Genomic DNA, 21,479 nt, shown 5'->3' with positions numbered 1-21,479 from the left:
AATTTACCTTCTACCCTGTCAGAGCTCATTCAGCACTGAGTTTTTGCTGATCCAGTTGTCTTTATTAGTTTTTTCTTGTCTTGGGGGTTTTGCCAAATGTCCTGTAAATTTTGCATTCTTCATGTCCGTTACCAGTGATATATTGTTCATCCCAAGTTTTGTAACCTCCACCCAGGTCTGAGATCATTAAAGCCCATCAAGACCTAAACCTTAACAAGGCAATTCTACCAAGTAGAATCCTAGTAGTAGAAATCTCTTTCCAATACCTGAACATAACTTAGAGCTTGTTTCACAGACTAAATCTCCTTTCTTGTTGATTAGGCTAGAAAGCATAAAATGACCAATCAAAGAACAAACCTTTCTAAGGAAATATTTTACTTATCCCACATTTTGCAACACCATGACAGGAGACCGTGAGTATTTGCAGCAAAGCTTTATTGGGAGAAGCAAGTGGTGCTGCGGAAGCAGGGGCCACACCCCTGGCACCGCTGCCAGCCTGGGGGAGCCCCGCTGCCACTCTTACTGCTGTGGCTGCAGGCGGGTGAAGATGTTGGTGCCGACCCTGGGGGACAGAGAGGAGGAGATGTAAGGGAGGGATGTGACAGTGTCCAAACAGGCACCCAGCTCTGTATTGCCCTACCGCATTTGCACCTTGGCAGGACCCCTGGGAATGGTATTTTTCCTGTGTTTTACCCATGCACAAAGAAATCAAGTGAACCTTGCCATGGAACTTTGTTAAGTTGTGCTTTTAAAACAGATATTAAACTTGCTTTTGCCAGCACCTGTGAGAGTGGCTCTGTAAGCAACCTACACCACTCTCTTGTGATATCCTCAACCCCTCGGGGGTGCACAGGGGACCTGTGCAGGGCAGGGACAGAGTGCTCACCTGGTGGATTTCCAGTCATTTTTGATGTCATCCACATGAGATCTCAGCAGCCACATGGTCCTCAAAACCTCCTTTCCATCATCATCCACGAAACACTGGCCAGTGAAAACCGTGATAGAGTCTGCAGGGGCAGGACAGGAGGTGGAGGGGAGCATGGCCAAGGTGTCAGGTCAGTGGCTGCCCCAGCAGAGGGGACAGCAGACCCATGCTGTCCCCGGCCTCTGGGGTCAGTGGGGATGGGGAAAGCAGGCAGTAGGGTTCAGAGGGCTGGGGGTGTCACAGGGAGATGGGCAGGCAGCACAGGCTTCAGCCCCTGCTGCCTCTCCTACACCCTGGGACTGGGAGCTGACAGCAACCAAGGAGCTCCAGGGACAAGGATGGGGGAGCCTCAGGGAGTGGCGAGGGAGAGCAGTGGGGATAGTGCAGGGGAAGGCAGGGAATCAACAAGGACACTGCAGGGAGTGCAGAAAAACTTCAAGAGAAAAACAGAGAGGGCAGGGGAGGTCCAGGATACCATAACAAGGCTGAGAAAGAAGTACCTGAAAAGCTCCAGTTGACGGTGAAGCCAAAGGTGGGCTGGCCCTTCTGGTTAGTGCCCCTCTGTTTGGACCCTTGCAGTGGTGACACCTTGATCTCGTTGGAGGTGGCTGTCACAGCAGTGTGGTAGGAGCCAGTGAAGTCACCATTTGCATTAATGCTCGTGATGGTCATGTTGGAGCCCAGATCATTGACCCAGCGCCCAGTCAGGAAGCACTGGAGAGCAGGGAATTCAGCACTGGTGCCTGCAGCCACAGCCCTCTGCCCACCCCACCCTGTGCATCCCACCCTGACAGTACCTTTTTTGCAGAGAGGCCGTGAGCTCCCAGGGCCAGGAAGAGCACGAGGAGGAAGGGAGATACTTGCACCATCTCTGCAGCAGGCAAACAGCTGATGTACCTGGGGATGTGCTCCTTGCAGGTCTCTGCTGATGCTCCTGCTCCCTCTCCTTTTTATTGCTGCTAGGGCTGTGGTTGGCAGCTCTGGCCAGGGCATTGCGCAATCTGGGTGTTTCCAAATCTGTGGTTCCCAGCCATACGAGGGGGTAATTGCAGCAAACATTCCCAGAAGTGAGTGCTGAAAGTGTCTCTCCTTGCTCCCCTGGCACCTTGCAGTGGTGCCCTGGCTCCTGCTGATCAGTGACTGCCGGGAAATGGTCAACGGGGAAAACCCCTCTCTAAAACCCCTCTCTGGAGCTGTTGTCCATTCTGCCACCCATTTGCCACATCAGTTCTTTGCCAGGTCTTGAGGATCCTTAACCCTGGTGACTTCAGGATTTGCTGGAGTATATGCCTCACCCTGCTCCTCCTCACCCAGACATGCTCATGCCAACCCACCTACAACCCAAATTCTTTTGGGACTGGGCTTTCCCCTCCACCCCCACCCCCCCACACCCAATACTGATGGGTCTAACAAAGGTCTTATGTGGGTGTTAAGCTGTTGCTTTTACAAACTGGTTTGTGTTGGGAGGAAATTATTTGGTTAATGAAAAGCAAACATTTACTGAATCTCTGGGACATTGGATTTTAAGAGTGACAAAAGTATTTACACAGGGATTCTTAGACAGTTCTAGCAACATCTTTTCATAATTCCTTTTATACTTGTTTCTGGCCAGGGAGGCTGAAGTGAATGGATTCAGCCCAGAGCTTCTCACCCCTTTCTAAATGGTTTTCAAGGCAGTCTCCTAAAATACATATTTTAGTCCCCCCAGTCATCCTAACAAAAGCTGATGGAGCCTATTCCCCAGAAAATAATATTTTTTGTAAACTGGAGACAAGGCAGGTCTCTGCAACGTCTCAAAAATAAACAATATTTATTTTTATTTTTCTCAGTCTTTGCTTTCTCTTACATTTCATTTGAGCCCTGGTTTCTCTCTGACAGTAAAATTCATTGTTATCTGGGCTGGACAGCATTGTATTTCTGCTGTTGGCACCTTCACACCCCCCTCTCCTCCCTGCAGGAGCCCTACAGCCTTGTTGCATCCTGCCTGGAGGAGATCCCTGTTGAGAGAGCTGGCTGCTTGCTGGACATCCTGTCCCAGTGTTTGCTGTCTCAGAAATCAACTACATAATAATGTGTGTTTTCCCATCTAGTTGCCATTTGCTCTGACTGTTTTTTGGCAAGCAGGTGCTGGCCAGAGCATTGCCAACGTTTGAGATAACAAATAAGGTCAGTCTGGGAAGGTCGTGGGGGACAGCAGGGGCAGACATCATCCCTTCTCCATCACCACCATGGTTCAGGGAGCTCCTGCTGGAACCCTGTGGATGAACAACACAAAGTCTCCGTGCTGCTGATGGCAGCCCACAACTCATTCACAGATGTAGGTTTATTTAGCATCACAGAGAAAATATTCTTTATTTGTTCATATAACCTTTATTTTTTCCTGTACTTAACAATCCCTGTGGCTTATCTTGCAGGTTCATGGACCAGCTCAGTGCTCAAGCAGGCAGGTTTCTTGACTGATCTCAGCTGAGTGCTGAGGTGTCTCCATGGGGTTTGTGCTCTCCAAAGATCAGAGAGCAAAGTGGCCTGGAGCTGGCAATCATCATTATGACTAAATTCTGTAATGCCATACCTGAGCCCTGGCACAGCAGGAAGTGGGGGCAACCAACAGGCATGGAAGAAATCCAAAGCAGGAAGCACTGAAGACGTTAAAAATCAGCAATGTTGTGGTTTAAAACCCGTGTATGTTCAGGGTGTTGTGAAAACTAAGAGTTGGTGAATAATACTAAGAAACAGTTAATGAACAATTTAACTTGCTGCTCAAACTGGAGTTGAGTCAGCCTTGAAAAACAATGGTGCAGGCAGAATGTCTGTGACTAGAGACTGTCCTCTCAGCCCTCAGCTACATCCACGCAGAAGCTGATGAAAGCTGAACCTGTCAGATACAAGACTTATTGAGGTGATACAGCCCAGAGTGGAGAAGATACCAGAAATATCCCTTTATACAGACTGAACTCCAACCTTTGGAAGGTACATTGCCTGGGGCTAAAAAACAGTGTTAGTGCGTCAAAGCAACACCAGTGCAGCCAGAAGCTGTGCTGGCTTCAGTGCCTGCCCTTGTTCCTTGCCAGCTGGATCGGGACATCACTGCTATTGTTGGAAGCTGCCAACAGAAGAAAAATGGAGGTGGGAACCCCAGGTGTTCCTCACTGATGTGCTGGCATCCCTATCCCACCAGCCTTGCCACAGTGACTCTAAGGGACTCCATCTCCATCCCTTTCCATCACCTGTGGGCTTTGCCACATGAGGATGACAACAGCTGCTCTGGGAGTGCTATATCCAGGACAACCTGTTCTTCCTGGATATTGTTATTTCTCTACCTGTGTGGTTGCAGGAACACTCCCCTGGGTAGTGAAGAAAAGGTCATTTGTTGCCCACTGACAGCTCTGGGCCACCACAGTGATCCTCTGCATGCACTAGCTCCTTAGACACACAAGTGAGGGAAGAATGCTCACAACAAGTAGGATAGGTTGTTTCCCATCCCAATCCTAAAGGCTGGTAAGGACTTAGGGAACACTAAGCTCTAAAGTGGTCAGAAAGAGCTTATAGTCAGTCCTGTGGTGACCTCAGAGCCCTTCTGCCCTTCACTGTGATGTCCTCAGAGATGCCCTGCCCTACCTGTGATGATCACAGAGCTCTGCTGCCCTCCCTGTGATGTCCTTCATGCTCTTTTTCTGTCCAGCTCTATCCAAGATCAGGTGAGCTCCCTGTCCCTGCCCTGCACAGGTCTCCTGTGCATCTCCAGAGAGGACTGTGCTATCCTACCCCATGGGTGTCCCTTAGCAGGAGACTCAGCCCCCTCTGCTATAAAAAAGGGGCCGAGTGGGCTTGGGGCAGCAGTGCAAGCAGAGCCCAGGCACCAAGCACAGCCACCACCACGGGGACCCCTGGCCCTGCTCGTGCCCCGTGATGCTGCATCCAGGGAGGTACAGGCAGCTCTGGGGCAGAGTGTGGCTATGCCAAGCCATGCTGGGCTGTCCCAGGTGCAGACTAGAGGGCTGCACACCCTGGCTGTGCTGTGCCATGTTGTCTAACAGGCTGTATGCTCTTGTTGTGCCCTACAATGCCATCCCACCCCATTCCAATGCCATCCCATGGTGCAGAGTCTATGACCATGGGAATTTCCAGCTCTGGCTGTGCTGACTTTGTGGGTATGGTTGACTACCTTCTCCTGGTATAGAGGAGTAGCCAGCACTCCCTGTTCTGTTCTGTTCTACCCGGGGAGGGAGAGGTGCTGTTCCAGCTGGTGCTCATGCCACTGCTCCCTGGTGCCACAAAAGGGGCCATGCTGACCCCACACTTGCAGGACCCAAGTCCCACGGCTTAGGGAGGCTGGAGCAGGGGCTGTGACACAGCACTGGCCAAGGCATACATCAAAACTGACAGTTCCCTGCACTGTCTGTCTGGGAACACAACAGGAAGGGCAGTAGACTTCCCTAATCTCCACCGCTCCCTAACCGGGCTGGTGCAACTGTCAAATGCTGTGCTGGCACAGAAAGGAGGAAAAGGAAGCAAGGTGCCCAGCCCTGGGCAAAAGGACACAGGGTTTGGTTCAGGGCCGGCCACTGGCACAGCTTCTCCCCACAGAGGCATTTTCTGACTCCTGGCCTTACTGTGCCTCGCAGGCAGCAGAGAAGAAAGCAAAGATGAGGTCTTTACTGCCATTACCTCTGGGAGGTGGGTAATGAGGCACATCCTGCTCCCTTCAGCAAAACTCCACAAGAGACAACCACTATTGGGACTTGTCCCCTCCCTGCCTCCCTAGACCTCCAGCCTAGTTCAGGAAGATAAAGGGGAATCGCAAGAGCTCTCTCTTCTAGTTTGGTCCTCTGCCAAAGAAGACACTGAAGAAAAATGAGAGCAGACAGCTGGACAGATTTATTAAGAACTGAAGTGATTTATCCCCTTAAATGTGCTCCACTGCCTGCCCCCGGTGCCAACAGGGAGGGGGGCCATGGTACCAGACCAGGACCTGCTTCTTGGGCTCAGATTGTCACCGTCCAGGGAGCCGGGTCTCCCCTCGGATTGTATGTGCCACAGGCCCTCCTGGGGCAGAGCCAGTCAGTACGTGCAGTGTCACCCCAGGACAACTACAGCATCCACGAGCCTGAGTGCACCACTTCAATATCCTCACACACACATTCTCCCACACCCTTTTTCCCTGCAGGACGGATCCCCACCTTACCCAGCACAATGACTGAAGGAGAGAGGTCTCCTGTGCCCCTGGACAAGGTACCAGCTGCAGCTTGGGATGGCTGGGGAACTTGCCATCTGTAAGAGCTGTAAGAGCCTTGAGCACACAGAGATGGGGGGCTTTGGGCTTGGTGCTCATGTGGACCCATCAGGCTCGGTCTAGAGCAGAAATAAATTTTTCATGAGGAAAAGGGCAACACTGCTTGCCAGGTCAGTTGTCCCCAAATGGCACCTCAGGAAAAAAACAGGAGGAAATGAAAAACCCTCCTTCCCCAAAAAGATTTTTTAAAGTTCTGCTCAGCTCAGTTGAGTGAATGAACAACTCTGGTGTTGAACTACATTCCACCTTCCTCCTGGGGAGGCTGACAGCTCATCCAGCTAGTGCATCTCCAAAATCAGTTTCTCTCCCACAGTCCCTGGTTAAAGCCCTGTCTTGGGTTGAAAAATGTAACCAAAAAAGTGTATTCTATTTTCATCTGTTGAAACCGGTTGGGAGATATTGCTCCTTATCTCTTGTAACTCTAGGGGAGGAAGAGAGTGGATGCCTTCTTTTCATAACACCAGATAAGGCAATGCCTTCTTATCTCTTCCTCCACCCATCCTCCTCCGAGGGACATCCCATGTGAATGGGCCATTGAAGGCCTCTCACATGACTGATAACATCACCTCATTCCATTGTGGGATGCACCACCCAGTGCGAGGAGCCAAAGCCTTTCCACAGGGATAAAACCTGCAATCCCAAACACCAATCTAGCTGGTTTTTCCACTGAATTCTCAGAAGAAGACTGGACCTGTCTCACCAGCACTGAACCCTTTTTTTTCTACAGGATCATCTCTACTTCACAATACAACATCTGTTACTCCAGGAAGACTTATTTGTACCGCTTCCAGCCCTGACAACAGGGTGTCAGGTTGTATCTCTGACTCTGTCAGGCTTTTCTAGGACTTTTGTTTGTTTGCTTGTTTGTTTTTTTGCACTACAGCATTTGTATTTTTTTTAATATTCCTAGTAAACAACTGTTATTCCTATTCCCATAGTTTTGCCTGAAAGTTCCTAATTGCAAAATTGTAATCACTTGGAGGGAGGAGGTATTACACTCTCCATTCCAAGGGAAACTCCAGTTTTCCCTGAAAGATACCTGTCTTTCCAAACCAAGACAAGCCCTCACAACTCTAGAAATTTTGATTTGGAGACCTGGCCAACCAGACCACCCGCATCTGGTTTTTTGTTACCAGCGCTTGTTCCTTAGGATAAGGATTATTTGAGGACCCCACTTTCTACTTCACTGAGCTGTTCTCTCAGCTTCTGCACCAGCTACAGGAATCATCACAGTGCCTTCAAAAGATAGGGCACTGGCCAAAGGTGGACAAAGGACTGTCCAGGATCACCTGGAGGTGGTTTTCTGCCAAAGGCAAAAATGATGGCCAAGCCAGTCTGATAAACATCAGAATTTATCTTGCAGCTACAAAGTGCATGTTGTGGATACTGCTAGGTTTGTTTATGTAACTGTTGGGAATTTGGGTGAAAGAAAGTACAAGAAAATTTCAGCTTCAGGTCAAGGAAAAACAAAAACAGCTTAGTCTGAGTGAGTTACAAAGTACTTTAATCCTTTCAGTTTTGCAATCAGGTGATGATGCAAAGAGTTGTGACCTAGAGGGGGAGAGAGAGAAGAGGCAGCCTGGGGATGAAGAGGTCAGACTGAGGTACACATGACCCCTGGTGGTTTACTGTGTCTAGATGAAGATACCTGAAACTTTTCTCTCAAGAGAAAGTTAAAGACTTCTGAGAGGTCAGCTGTACTTCCAGATTAAGCAATTATTTCAGAAAATTACCAGGAAAAAGTAAAAACTCCCCCTGACTATAAGGAAAAAAAAAATCAAAAAACTGAGGTAAGAATGCAAAGTGTTTCTCAGAATAGACTTAAGTACTACACTGAGCAAGCTATTACCAAAACAGCAAGAGAGAACAAAGAAACAGAAAATGAAAGCCGTAAACAAAAAGAAATCAAAAACAACTATCCAGCTCCAGAGCATGGAAAAAACCTGCATGCCAAGCCAAAAGCAGCAGAGCAGCAGCATAGTGAGGGCTACAATGAGAATAAAATTCCCTGCAAACAGCTGAAAATGAATATAACATTTGCAACACTTTCATTACTGACAATAAAGGTAAGAACTATCATTGCAGAAGTCATGGAGTAACCACAGCATCTACTTGCAAGATATGGATGAGCTGTGAAGTTCATCAGCACAGCCTTGGGACGTGCCAGACACTTACTCTCAGTCTGGTGACACCAGAGCCTGGGGAAGCAGAGGCTGGGATTGCTGAGGGGCTGGGCAGTCCAGCCAGAGAGCTTTGGTGGACTCAAAGCAAAAGCAGCAAATCCCTTCTCTCTGTGCTCAAGCCAAGCATCCCTGTAGAGGTTTTTCCCCTGTGTGGCTCTGGAGATCAGCCCAGGGCCTGCTGTGGCAATCAGTGAAGGGCTGCTGTGCCCTTCTCTGGCAGAGGCTGTTGGGCACACTTGCTTCACGACTGGAGCACAGGCTGTTCTTGTGTTGCATTTCTGACTTGTTCACTGCTGACTTGGGCACCCAGCAAGGCCACGTTAACGAGGTTACGGACAGGAGTGATGCCAGCCAGGCAATGGATCAAAATACATGGAAAAAATCCATGAAATGTCATATAACAGAGGACAGGAATTCACCAGTCCCGCCTCCAGTCAGCTCAGAGCTCACCAGAGAGCAGGGAGAAGTGCCACCTTCAGCAGCAGAAGGCTGAGGCTGGGGGAAGGCCGGCCAGATTCTGGATAGCACCACATTTACTGTTTCCTCCCCAAAAGGGTATTGCTGCAGGAGGGCTGGGCCACATCCTGCCTGGAGCCCCAGGCACAGCCCCAACCCCTCACTGGGTTAAACACAGGAGGGAATGACCAGCTAAAGTCACCTGAAGCTCCTCTCTGGTTTCTCAACAGTGAAGTGGTTTGTCACCCTCCACAGACAAAGCCACTCCTCCCTTCACTCATCCCAGGCCTTTGCCTGCCCATGTCCACCAGAAAGCTTTGCTGTGACAACTGCCCACGGGGTATAAATAACCCAGTGGTTCTCCACTGGCTCTCTCTCTTTAAGGTATTGCAGCACCAGCAGCTGCTCTGGTCATCCCACCAGACATGAGGACTCTGCAGCCAATTCTTCCATTGCAACTAAACAGCCGCAGAACCTAGGATCCTGAACAAGTCTTGGTCCTCTTACATAATCATGTAGGAGTTTTTAAGACAGCAAACAACACGTGTAAAGTTGCAAACATTTTTTATGCTGTTCTTAAAGGAAAAGTGTTGGTGGGGAGAGTTCTGCCGCTGGCAGCTGAACCCTGGCCTTTACCACTATGAAACAGTCATCGCCAATCAGGTAGGGTCTTGCAGGGCAGTGAGTGTCACTGCAGCAGCCTGGGCGGTTGGGACCTCTGCCACAGGGCTCATGTCATCCCCTGCATGTGCTCCTCTCCTCCACAGTTCACAGTGTGCCTGCGCTGCAAGGGGCAGACAATTTACCAGCAGGTCTTGTCCGTGGAGAGACCCAGCAGCCTGCAGGGCTGGAACTGGGGCTACTGTGGCCGCTACGCCTTTTACCACGCCCTGTACCCCCGCGCCTGGCTGGTCTACGAGCTGCCGGGGCAGAGCGTGGTGCTAACCTGCCGGCAGATCTCTCCTGTCATCCCCCATGACTACAAGGTAAGGTGATGACGGCATCCGTGAGGGCAGAGCTGCCTGTTAGCCGGGATTCCCAACATTTCCCCGTGTCTGCGCTCAGCTGTGGTGCCAGGCAGGGGAAGCCCCGCAGCCATGCGGGAGCTCAGGATTGCAGCAAGGGATGGCTCAGCACTGCTGCGGTGCCCGTGCTGGCTGCCAGCCCCAAGCGTGAACCCCTTCACCCTGGCCATCTCTGCCCGGGAGAAGGTAAAGGGCTATCCCTGCTGGGGAGGTTGGGCACCCTGCTGGATGTGGGGGGGCTGTGTGCAGGCAGCTGGTGAAGGATGGGGGTGCAGTGGGTTGGCATTGGCACCGGTTCTCAGCGCTTGCCTGATGCCAAGAGTGGGGACATGACTTCCCTGAGGGCACCCTCTTTGGGGATGGTGTCAGGAGAGCAGCCGAGACAAGAAGTTTGGAGTTGGAGTTGCTGGGCAGCACCTGGGAAGTGAGTGTCATGTCGTGGTGGTGGTGTTGGGAAGCGGAGAGCATTAGTCTTCTCCTCCAAAGTAGCAGCCCCTGATGATGCTCTTGCCTTCCCCAGGCTGGCACGGCCGTCACCCATGTCACGGCATTCAATCCCATGGGATTGGGTAGAGAGGTGTGGCAGGACCTCCTGCAGGATGGCAGGCTGGATTCACCCACCGGTGAGTCCCTCCATCCTCCGTGGGACGGGTGGAGGGGGAGCAGGGGAAACGGGTGGCCATGCTGGTTGTGGACACCCAAGGCAGGGCAGAGTTCTTTCCTGCAGCCTCCTTGGCTGGTAAAAATCTCTCCAGGATGCTGTGGCTTGTTCCCAAATTCAGGCTGTTTCCAAGCTTCCCATTGCTTGTCCTTGCTGTGATTCTTCCAAAGCTGTTCATTCCACGTCCGGACTGTTGTTTGGTATTGGTTACATGTGCCAGTATCTCGTTAGTCTTTGTTTGGTTGCACACTGAATAGAGATTTCTGCTAGGGAGCAGGCCTGCTACCCAGCCACCTTCCCTCAGTTCATGTTTCCAGATAAATGAGCTTTGTCCTGTCAGATTTGTTCCTGCCAGTTTTTATCAGTGCTTGGGTTTTAGTGCTGCCATCACGTGCTGGCCTCTTCCTACTGTAACAGTTCTCTGAATGTCTCAGGTATTCCTTTGATAATTCTACATCCATCCTCACGTCTCTGCTCACTCCGTTTGGAGCAGCCTTGAAGCAGAGTGGCATCTCCAGCCTTTGCTGCTCACCTCCTATTGACATTAAAGGTGACCGTTTCCCTAATGGCAGTCAATTTTTAAACAAGGATAATGCTGACAAACTATTGATGCTGGGTCTTTGCAAGTTTTCTTGAGGCTTAAATTGTGTAAATGAAGTGTTTACTATGTATTTTCTTCCAGAAAAATAAGCTTCCTGCCTAGATGCAATCAGAGCTCTCTGGGCTATTGGGATGTGGTTTTCTTTCATGCATGCCAGACATTATTATAGTCAGGATCTGTGCTTATGTTGCTCTAATGAGTTTACCTTGTACACATGTCAGAACCAGCATATAATTATCCAGCCACCTCAGGGCTTTTCTTAAATACCAGTATGGCTCAAGCACCCTGCAAAAAGCTGGAAACAATGACTGTCCCTAGAAAGTCACAGTGTCTCTGAGTGCAGTGCAGATACAGAGTCATGGGATACTCTGTAGCTTCCATTTGTGCCTGGTGGTTTTTCCTGCCTGATTTGTTCCTGTTCTTGGATAACTGAATCCTTTTAACCGCTCCTGCCATGGAAGGTATTTTTTTTTCTGTGGCAACATCATCCCTTGAAGCCCTGGGCTGTAACTTCCAGGTTGTACAGGGGCTTTGGTATGCCCGCTCTTTTCTCCCTCAAGGTGTGTGTGAACTTCACTTACTCTCCCTTTGGTCTTCCTTGGTTGCTGAAGAATATCTTAATTTTTCCTGGCAGGTAAAAGCAGGCCGACAGAGAAAGGGGAGGTGATAGCAGCAGCAGTGTGTGCCAGCTGCAGGGTGCCTGCCCATGGGCACAAGACACTGGAGTTGGCCCTGGCTTGGGACATGCCCCGTGTTCACTTTGGCTCCAAGGAGAAGCTGCACTTGAGGTAGGTGGGTTGTCTCCAATGGTGTTTGGCTCATGCCCCCAAAGACCCCTTTTCCCTCCTTCTGGACTTGTGTATCATGTGGGGACCTTTTGGCATGCACTCCTTGTGGCTGTGGCTGTGCCAGCTCGGGGAGGGGACCCTTGTGTCCAGCTCCTGCTCCCCAGGGCCCCTGCAGTGGCAGCTGAGTTGTGCTGTTCGCTGTAGCCCAGTGTGCCTCTGTGGTGTCTGTGGGTCTCCCAGGTGGGGCCCACGGGGTGCTCACCAAACCCTCACTTGGCAGGCGGTACACCCGGTTTTTTGGCAGTGAAGGCAATGCCGCTCCTCCCCTGTCCCATTACACCCTGACACACTACGAGGAGTGGGAGAGGAAGATCGAAGCCTGGCAGAATCCCATCCTGGAGAAGAGGTAGGGCAGATGAGAGCACCTTCCCAGTGGCCTCCTGGAGTTGGCTGCTGCAGGAGCATCACCACCTCAGCCTCTGAGGGTGAGCTTCCCTCTTTCCACAGCCAGCTGCCTTCCTGGTACAAGTCGGCTCTCTTCAATGAGCTCTACTTCATGACGGATGGGGGAACCGTGTGGATGGAGGTGCCCCCTGATTGCTGTGCCGAGGACCTGCAGGGGCCAGCGGGGGCAGGACTCTCCCACCTCCTCCCTGTGCTGCGGGAATACGGAAGGTTTGCTTATTTGGAAGGTAACTCACAAGGATGTCAGGGATTCTCCCAACTCAGCCCATCCCATTACTGTAGCCATGTGGTTTTAACCTGCCCTAGGGATGTTTTCCACACTCCAGTGTGTAGGGAGCAATACTATTCCCGGGAGAGCCCCTTGCAGCCCTGAGGGATTTGGCATGAAGTGTTCCCCAGACCCCTGGTGCTCTATGTAGAGAATGAAACCCTCTTGGCATGGGAGCCCCTGAATAGGAGAGATCCCCCTGTTCTGGGCCATGTGGAGGGAGGAGCTTTCCCCTTTGCCCTCCCCATGGTGTTAGCGTAGGAAAACATATAACCACACGAAGGCCATCATATGCGGTTCTTTATTTGAGCGCGCGGGACACAGGGGCATACAGTGCCCAAATCTTGTGCCCAAGAATACAGAATTATTTGTGATTTTTATAATTTCAAATTATACATATGTTAACTAACCTCTACCCCTAGATACTGGTTATCCTATTTCTTAGTTACTATCTTAAATCATACCTACGCTTTACCCTGAGTTATACTTGATTTGGTTAAAACAAAGCTTCTCAATTATCTCCTGGGCTGGAGTCACACTTGATACAATTAAAACCATAGTATGAAGCGGGTTGCAGAAAGCTGACGCTCATTCCAAGGCCAGGCTGTGTCAAGTTCAAGCCGTGCGTCTTCTACCTTCCCCCCAACACCCGCAGTTAACTTATACAGAAATTATTATTTCTAACTTTCCACTATCAGTGGCAGTCTCCTTCCCCTCACCCTCTGCCCTGTCCTGCCAGGCCAGGAGTACCGGATGTACAACACCTACGATGTCCATTTCTACGCCTCCTTTGCTCTCATCATGCTGTGGCCCAAGCTGCAGATCAGCCTGCAGTATGACATTGGTGAGTGTCCCCAGAGGCCCTGTCCGTGTCCCTGCTCAGGGCTTCAGCGTGGCAAGAGACGCAGAGTGTGAGACAGCTGCTGCTGCTGTAGGGATGTGTGCCATGGAGCCAGCATCCCCCTCCAGCCGCTCTGCTGTGCCCAGGGCTTGCAGCCCTGGAATGTTGCTGCCTCAGCGTGTCAGTGCCCAGCACTGGGGGTGCCTTCTTGCCATGCTGGGGTGCAGAGCTGGCTGTGCCTGCCCTGGGGGAGCCCCGTGTCTTCCCAGCTCTGTCCTTGTCCCTTGCAGGGCAGACACGTGCAGCTATTTGCGGACTCCCCGTGGGAGATGGGCCACAGGCCATTGCTCCAGGCTGAGCAGGGTCCTGCTGACCTGCACCAGGTGGGGTCCCAAGGAGCACCATGTGGTGGGTGGGCTGACAAAGAGGAGTCCAAGACATGGAGCATCACATCATGGGTCACACACTGACCTTCAGAGATGGGGTAGGAGAGGCAGTGGAGTGCCATGGTGGGGGAGGGGAACAAGTACACTGATCCATGAAAGAGCGAAGACTGTGTGTGTTTGCAGCAAAACTTTATTGGGAGAAGCAGGTGAGGCAGGAGGAAGGGCTACAAGCCTGGCACTACGTCATCTCTGGAAACTCCAATGCTACCACCCTCACTCCATGTGTTTTTCCAGGCGCTTGAATTCGTTGTAGCCAACGCTGTGGGGACACAGACAGAGGAGATGTAAGGGTGGGACACAGGAGTGACCCAATGCCGGCCCAGCCCTGCATCCTTCCAAAACATTTGCACTTTGTCAGGACATCCAGGGAAGCTGTGCACGAGCACCCTTGTCCTCCCACATTTACTCCAGTCTCCATGTAAATCATTCTGAATTGATTCCAACCTTTTTTTTCCATCCTATGTTTTACCCATGCACAAAGAAATCAAGTGAACCTTGCCATGGAACTTCGCTAAGTTGCGCTTTTGCAAACAGAAATTAAAGATGCTTTTGCTAGCATGTGTGAGAGTGACTCCTTAGTGACCTAAAACACTCATTTGTGACAGCCCCAACCCCTTGGAGGTGCACAGGGGACCTGTGCAGGGCAGGGACAGAGTGCTCACCTGGTGGCTTTCCAGTCATCTCCGCGTTTGCCCACGTGTGATCTCAGCAGCCACATGGTCCTCAAAACCTCCTTTCCATCATCATCCACGAAACACTGGCCAGTGAAAACCGTGATAGAGTCTGCGGGGACAGGACCGGAGGCGGAGGGGAGCATGGCCAAGGTGTCAGGTCAGTGGCTGCCCCAGCAGAGGGGACAGCAGACCCGTGCTGTCCCCGGCCTCTGGGGTCAGTGGGGGTGGGGAAAGCAGGCAGTAGGGCTCAGAGGGCTGGGGGTGTCACAGGGAAATGGGCAGGCAGTGCAGGCTTTACCCTGCTGCCTCTACTACACCCTGGGACTGGGAGCCTCAGGGAGGGGAGAGGGAGAGCGGTGGGGATAGTGCAGGGGAAGGCAGGGAATCAACAAGGACACTGCAGGGAGGGACAGAAGGAAGGTCTGGGGATACAACAAGGATGCTAAGACTAAGCACCTGAAAAGGTCCAATGGACGGTGAAGCCAAAGGTGGGCTGCTTCAGCTGAGTTGGGAGGTGCTGAGAGCCCAGCAGTGGTGACACCTTGATCTTTTCCAGGGTGGTTGACACAGCTGTGTAGTAGGAGCCGCTGAAGTCACCATTTGCATTCATGCTCGTGATGGTCATGTTGGAGCCCAGATCATTGACCCAGCGCCCAGTCAGGGAGCACTGGAGAGCAGGGAATTCAGCACTGGTGCCTGCAGCCACAGCCCTCTGCCCACCCCACCCTGTGCATCCCACCCTGACAGTACCTTTTTTGCAGAGAGGCCGTGAGCTCCCAGGGCCAGGAAGAGCACGAGGAGGAAGGGAGATACTTGCACCATCTCTGCAGCAGGCAAACAGCTGATGTACCTGGGGATGTGCTCCTTGCAGGTCTCTGCTGATGCTCCTGCTCCCTCTCCTTTTTATTGCTGCCAGGTGGGTGAGTGGCAGCTCTGGTCAGGGCCTTGTGCAGTGTGGGTGTTTCCATATTTGGTTGAAATCCCTGATAGTGAATCCAGATGGGAAGGGTGGGACACTTCCAGTCAGTGTAACTGGTGTGCATGACAGTCTCCACTTTCCTGAAAAAGACAGGAATTCCCGTAACTCCTTGCAGGGGGTGTCTATGGCTGCATATGGCTAACATATTTAAAATACATTTTTAAGCACTATTAACACTCCTATAACATTGCAATTTTCTACAGATAATCACAACTAACCCTTCTATATGATTAAATATATTGTTTTAACAGAATATTTTTAACATCCTCAGATGTCCTCTGTGATATCTTTAATGCTGTTCTCACCTGCTGACCTGGCCATGCTCCCTGCCACCTCCCTCTGTGTCCACTCAGACCCCATCACTGTCCAGAGGGATCAGGGTTCTCCCACCTCATGGGTGCTCCTTGGCAGGAGGCTCAGCCCCCTCTGATATAAAAGGAGCAGAGCCTGGGTTCCACACATGGCCATCACCACCACAGGGACCCCGGGGGGCTGCTGCTGCTGGCCCTGGCCCTGCTTGTGCCCTGTGATGCTGCGTGCAGGGAGGTACGGGCAGCTCCGGGGCAGAGTCCGGCCGTGCCGAGCCGTGCTGTCCTGGGTGCAGGCTGGGGGCTGAGGGGCTGCACGCCCTGCTGCTGCCATCCCTGAGGTGCATGTTTCCTCTGTGCCATGCTGTGCTGTGCCATCCCAGCACACAGAGTTTGTGCCTGAGGGGCTGCATGTTCTGGGTGTACTGTCCTCTACCATGCTGTGCCATGCCACGGGGCAGTGTCCGTGACTGAGGAGGCTGCCCGCTCTGGCTGAGCTGTCCCTGGGGTTCTGTGGGTCACCTACCCCTGCTATGGGGGCATACCCAGTACCTCCAGCTCTGCCCTGCCCAGAGGCTGAGGGTTGCTTTCCCAGCTGATGGCCATGCACTGGTCCCAGCTGCCAGGTGGAGGGGCTGTGCCATGGGACACACATCTGGCTGCTTAGGGAGGCTGAAAGTGAGACTGTGCCTTGGCACTGACTGAGCCACCCACACAAGCCCCAAGGTCACCTGCAGGGCCTGTGGAGAAATGAGCTGGGCTCTTACATGACCCTTTTGGCCCTGAACACACCTGGGACCTTCTTGGGCTCCGCTGCATGGTGGTTGCAGGGTTGCAGTCCCAAAGTAGATCCTGGTGTCACTGCTAAAAGGAGCCCAGCAGACAAGAGCTACCCCACCTTCGGCTTCACCCTGCAGTGGCAGTTTTCAGGTACAGCAGTGCCAGCAATCCCCTGCCCATGCTGGGAGGGGGGAGTCCCCCAGCTGGCACCCCAGTAACTAATGGCACCCAGAGAGGAACCCTGTCCGTGGGCACAGAACTAGCCCACACAGCTGCTCCTGCCTTGGGAGATGGGATTGTGCGGGTGTCTGCCCGGGAGAGTGTCACACGTGGAAAAGGAGCTTACGACAATGTTTATTAAGAAAGCCCTCCCACTGAATCACGGGGTTCAGAAAGGACTCTCCTGCATTCTGGAATCCTCCCCAGTGAAGAGTTTGGGCGGTGCTGGATCCAACCCAGCCCTTGGTTTTGTCAATGGATTATGTCTAAAGGATTATACAGGTGTAATAGAAACTTTGTACAATGTAGTACCACAGGACTGAGGATGGCAAATCAGATATATTTATATAAAATCAAATAATTTATTATGATAATTAGACAGAAATATCTTAATAAGAGTTATCTACTACAGATTAGAAGCTATGGCAATTTCTATGGTATGATGCACTATTTTGGAGCAGTATTCATAATATTAAGGCTAGCAAAACAAATTACAAAGTGGAGCCTGAAGTTACTCCCCCATACCAGTAACTGTGGGCAAATTGCTCTGGTTCAGCCTCAAGAAGGGGATATCCCCATGCAAGGGAGGAATCTGCACACATACTCTGGGAAGGAGGGTGTTAAAGGACCCTGCCCTTAGAAACTGGGAGCAGGTTTTACAGTTTAATGTGATTGACTGTCAGCTGTGGCAGCTCAGTAGCTTTAGATACATTATCAATAGTGTCACTTGCTGGTTGCTTGGCTCTTTACCAGTTCTATCACCTTTTCACATCATTAATCAGGCTGTTTCATTTGGGGGACTGATGAGTCACTCATCTTAGCATTTTCAATACCAAAAGCAGCATGATACCTCTTTCTCCATTCACCACTGGTAGCTTTGCAAACAGGGAATTGTTCAAGTTATTTTGCCCCCACTGCAGGCAGAGCAACCTGATACAGAAAGGAGGCTGGGGTGTCCCTCTCTCTGTCCAAGGGATATAGTATGTACCCATCCAGGAGAACTGTGTGTCTGTGGGCACAGCAGAACAGGCACTGGAGCCTGCTTTTCCCCTCCACACCAGGATGGTACAGCCCTCAGGAGCTGCCGTGGCAGAGAAAGAAGGAAAAGGAAGGTGCCCAGTGCTGGGCAGGAGGGGACTCGATTTAGTCGAGGGCCCGCAGCCCTGTGGCTCAGCTGCTCCCCACAGAGGCCTTCTCAGGAGGAATGCTCTCCTCTGCTGCATGCAAGGCAGGGCAAAGCCAGGAGCCAAGCAAGAAGCAGGTCTTACCTGCTGCCACATCTGGAGCACATCCTGCTCCCTTCAGCAAAACTCCACAAGAGACAACCACTATTGGGACTTGTCCCCTCCCTGCCTCCCTAGACCTCCAGCCCAACCCAAGAAGAAACATGGGAGGAGAAAGGATTTCCTCTTTTGGCTTGGTCTGGTGGAAAGAAGACACTGAAAAAAAATGAGAGCAGACAGCTGGACAGATTTATTAAGAACTGAAGTGATTTATCCCCTTAAATGTGCTCCACTGCCTGCCCCCGGTGCCAACAGGGAGGGGGGCCATGGTACCAGACCAGGACCTGCTTCTTGGGCTCAGATTGTCACCGTCCAGGGAGCCGGGTCTCCCCTCGGATTGTATGTGCCACAGGCCCTCCTGGGGCAGAGCCAGTCAGTACGTGCAGTGTCACCCCAGGACAACTACAGCATCCACGAGCCTGAGTGCACCACTTCAATATCCTCACACACACATTCACCCACACCCTTTTTCCCTGCAGGACGGATCCCCACCTTACCCAGCACAATGACTGAAGGAGAGAGGTCTCCTGTGCCCCTGGACAAGGTACCAGCTGCAGCTTGGGATGGCTGGGGAACCTGCCGGCTATCAGAGCCCTGAGCGATGGGGAAGGGGAGGCACAGGCTCCAGCAGCAACTCCTTAACCCACCACGCTCTGAGGAGACATCTCCCACACCTCTGGTCCCCCCTTGTGCTCAGCATCAGCGGCTGAGGTCAGGGGCATGTAGTGGAGGTAGGGAAGGAAAACAGCAATGTGAGTACTAGCACAGAGTGGGAGGGGAGGGTCCCTGCCTGCCATCTGCAGCCCCGCCAGCCCGTGGTGCCCCCAGTACCCTGCCCAGGGCTACAGGGCTCAAGGGTGGGTGAGGCCCCCGGGGAGCTGTGTGGGCGCCGGTGCCCGGCCAGCGCGGCGCTCCAGGGCCAGCTGCATGCTCCAGATGCTGAGGGGCCGCATGTAGGCCAGCGAGCGGTACACCTTCTTCTCACGATAGGCCTCCGGTGTCTGGAACGCCATGCCCAGCCGTTCCCAAACCGTCCGGTAGCAGCCCTCCGCCGTGCGGAAGCCTTCCTCCACCATGCCCTGCAGGAGACGGAACACGACCATCAGCACGTCCACGGAGTGCAAGCAGCACACGCTGGGGAGCGCGGCAGCGCCATTCCCGCTCACCTCCTGGATCATGGTGGCAGCCAGGGAGTAGACCACCCCGATCCACACCTCGTTGGACTGCACGCTGGAGGTGTCGGGCACGCCGTCGGGCGTCATGCCATTCACTGCCCCCATGGTGCCGCCCGCGAAGCTCAGCACATTCTTCTCAAAGATGGTCTTGAGCGCGCTGAGGACGTGACTCTTGGGGAAAACCTGGGCAGACAGAGATGGGCTTGGTGCTCATGTGGACCCCTCAGGCCGGGTCTGGAGGGGGATTAAGTTTTCCATGAGGAAAAGTGCAACACTGCTCGCTGGGTCAATAGCAACAAATTCCCACCTCAGAAAAATAACAGGATGAAGTGAAATGTCTTTCCCCAGAAGGATAAAAAAGCCCCCAAAGTACTTAACAGAGAAGTGCTGAACCACATTCCACATTCCTCAAGAGGACACTGACAGCTCATCCAACTAGTCAATCTCAAAAAACAGCTTCTCACCCACAGTCACCAGCCAAGCCCCTTCCCCAATACTTGGGGGTTTGCTTTGTGGGCCTGGCCAACCACATCATCCTCATCTGCTTTACGGTTGTCACTTGCAAGGCAGACAAGAGCCAGGAGGCTCATCAGCACAGCCTGGGGACATACCAGACACTTACTCTCAGTCTGGTGACACCAGAGCCTGGGGAAGCAGAGGCTGGGATTGCTGAGGGGCTGGGCAGTCCAGCCAGAGAGCTTTGGTGGACTCAAAGCAAAAGCAGCAAATCCCTTCTCTCTGTGCTCAAGCCAAGCATCCCTGTAGAGGTTTTTCCCCTGTGTGGCTCTGGAGATCAGCCCAGGGCCTGCTGTGGCAATCAGTGAAGGGCTGCTGTGCCCTTCTCTGGCAGAGGCTGTTGGGCACACTTGCTTCACGACTGGAGCACAGGCTGTTCTTGTGTTGCATTTCTGACTTGTTCACTGCTGACTTGGGCACCCAGCAAGGCCACGTTAACGAGGTTACGGACAGGAGTGATGCCAGCCAGGCAATGGATCAAAATACATGGAAAAAATCCATGAAATGTCATATAACAGAGGACAGGAATTCACCAGTCCCGCCTCCAGTCAGCTCAGAGCTCACCAGAGAGCAGGGAGAAGTGCCACCTTCAGCAGCAGAAGGCTGAGGCTGGGGGAAGGCCGGCCAGATTCTGGATAGCACCACATTTACTGTTTCCTCCCCAAAAGGGTATTGCTGCAGGAGGGCTGGGCCACATCCTGCCTGGAGCCCCAGGCACAGCCCCAACCCCTCACTGGGTTAAACACAGGAGGGAATGACCAGCTAAAGTCACCTGAAGCTCCTCTCTGGTTTCTCAACAGTGAAGTGGTTTGTCACCCTCCACAGACAAAGCCACTCCTCCCTTCACTCATCCCAGGCCTTTGCCTGCCCATGTCCACCAGAAAGCTTTGCTGTGACAACTGCCCACGGGGTATAAATAACCCAGTGGTTCTCCACTGGCTCTCTCTCTTTAAGGTATTGCAGCACCAGCAGCTGCTCTGGTCATCCCACCAGACATGAGGAGTCTGCAGCCAATTCTTCCATTGCAACTAAACAGCCGCAGAACCTAGGATCCTGAACAAGTCTTGGTCCTCTTACATAATCATGTAGGAGTTTTTAAGACAGCAAACAACACGTGTAAAGTTGCAAACATTTTTTATGCTGTTCTTAAAGGAAAAGTGTTGGTGGGGAGAGTTCTGCCGCTGGCAGCTGAACCCTGGCCTTTACCACTATGAAACAGTCATCGCCAATCAGGTAGGGTCTTGCAGGGCAGTGAGTGTCACTGCAGCAGCCTGGGCGGTTGGGACCTCTGCCACAGGGCTCATGTCATCCCCTGCATGTGCTCCTCTCCTCCACAGTTCACAGTGTGCCTGCGCTGCAAGGGGCAGACAATTTACCAGCAGGTCTTGTCCGTGGAGAGACCCAGCAGCCTGCAGGGCTGGAACTGGGGCTACTGTGGCCGCTACGCCTTTTACCACGCCCTGTACCCCCGCGCCTGGCTGGTCTACGAGCTGCCGGGGCAGAGCGTGGTGCTCACCTGCCGGCAGATCTCTCCTGTCATCCCCCATGACTACAAGGTAAGGTGATGACGGCATCCGTGAGGGCAGAGCTGCC

At 52.4% G+C, this 21,479-nt stretch overlaps 3 protein-coding genes across 4 annotated transcripts; 1 reads left to right on the top strand and 2 right to left on the bottom strand.

The window, feature by feature from the left end:
- Positions 1-418: 418 nt before the first annotated feature.
- On the bottom strand, positions 419-15,534 carry LOC134564775 (avidin-like). Of its 2 annotated transcripts, none has more exons than XM_063423937.1 (4): positions 15,377-15,534; positions 15,083-15,293; positions 14,615-14,735; positions 419-562 (listed from the first exon to the last, which is right to left on the bottom strand). In XM_063423937.1, exons 1-4 carry the CDS (start codon positions 15,446-15,448, stop codon positions 520-522), a joined length of 447 nt encoding a protein of 148 aa, XP_063280007.1. In that variant the 5' UTR covers positions 15,449-15,534; the 3' UTR covers positions 419-519. The 2 variants fall into 2 exon arrangements, with proteins under 2 accessions (XP_063280007.1, XP_063280006.1); XM_063423936.1 differs by lacking the exons at positions 14,615-14,735; positions 15,083-15,293; positions 15,377-15,534 and adding exons at positions 887-1,007; positions 1,426-1,639; positions 1,723-1,881.
- On the top strand, positions 9,955-13,890 carry LOC134563753 (non-lysosomal glucosylceramidase-like). Its single transcript, XM_063421999.1, has 7 exons — positions 9,955-10,068; positions 10,403-10,505; positions 11,779-11,932; positions 12,213-12,338; positions 12,440-12,624; positions 13,405-13,509; positions 13,797-13,890. The coding sequence occupies exons 1-7, from the start codon at positions 9,955-9,957 to the stop codon at positions 13,862-13,864; spliced, it is 855 nt and encodes a 284-aa protein (XP_063278069.1). The 3' UTR covers positions 13,865-13,890.
- A 3,373-nt stretch (positions 15,535-18,907) lies between the features above and the next one.
- Positions 18,908-19,577, bottom strand: LOC134563716 (non-lysosomal glucosylceramidase-like). Its single transcript, XM_063421932.1, has 2 exons — positions 19,362-19,577; positions 18,908-19,274 (listed from the first exon to the last, which is right to left on the bottom strand). Exons 1-2 carry the CDS (start codon positions 19,473-19,475, stop codon positions 19,047-19,049), a joined length of 342 nt encoding a protein of 113 aa, XP_063278002.1. The 5' UTR covers positions 19,476-19,577; the 3' UTR covers positions 18,908-19,046.
- Positions 19,578-21,479: the final 1,902 nt, after the last annotated feature.

Source organism: Prinia subflava, chromosome Z (assembly GCF_021018805.1).
Source record: "Prinia subflava isolate CZ2003 ecotype Zambia chromosome Z, Cam_Psub_1.2, whole genome shotgun sequence".
NCBI lineage: Eukaryota > Metazoa > Chordata > Aves > Passeriformes > Cisticolidae > Prinia > Prinia subflava.
The sequence above is the reverse complement of the archived record's forward strand: the minus strand, read 5'-3'. Positions and strand labels throughout refer to the sequence as shown.

Coding starts and splice junctions, on each gene's coding strand:
- LOC134564775 (XM_063423936.1), bottom strand. CDS start 1,794: ATGGTGCAAGTATCTCCCTTCCTCCTCGTGCTCTTCCTGGCCCTGGGA. Junction 1,008..1,425: donor CGTCAACTGGAGCTTTTCAG/GTACTTCTTTCT, acceptor CTGCCCCTGCAG/ACTCTATCACGGTTTTCACT. Junction 563..886: donor AATGACTGGAAATCCACCAG/GTGAGCACTCTG, acceptor TCTGTCCCCCAG/GGTCGGCACCAACATCTTCA.
- LOC134563753 (XM_063421999.1), top strand. CDS start 9,955: ATGCGGGAGCTCAGGATTGCAGCAAGGGATGGCTCAGCACTGCTGCGG. Junction 11,933..12,212: donor AAGGAGAAGCTGCACTTGAG/GTAGGTGGGTTG, acceptor CTCACTTGGCAG/GCGGTACACCCGGTTTTTTG. Junction 12,625..13,404: donor AAGGTTTGCTTATTTGGAAG/GTAACTCACAAG, acceptor CTGTCCTGCCAG/GCCAGGAGTACCGGATGTAC.
- LOC134563716 (XM_063421932.1), bottom strand. CDS start 19,475: ATGGGGGCAGTGAATGGCATGACGCCCGACGGCGTGCCCGACACCTCC. Junction 19,275..19,361: donor CTGCCACCATGATCCAGGAG/GTGAGCGGGAAT, acceptor CGTCTCCTGCAG/GGCATGGTGGAGGAAGGCTT.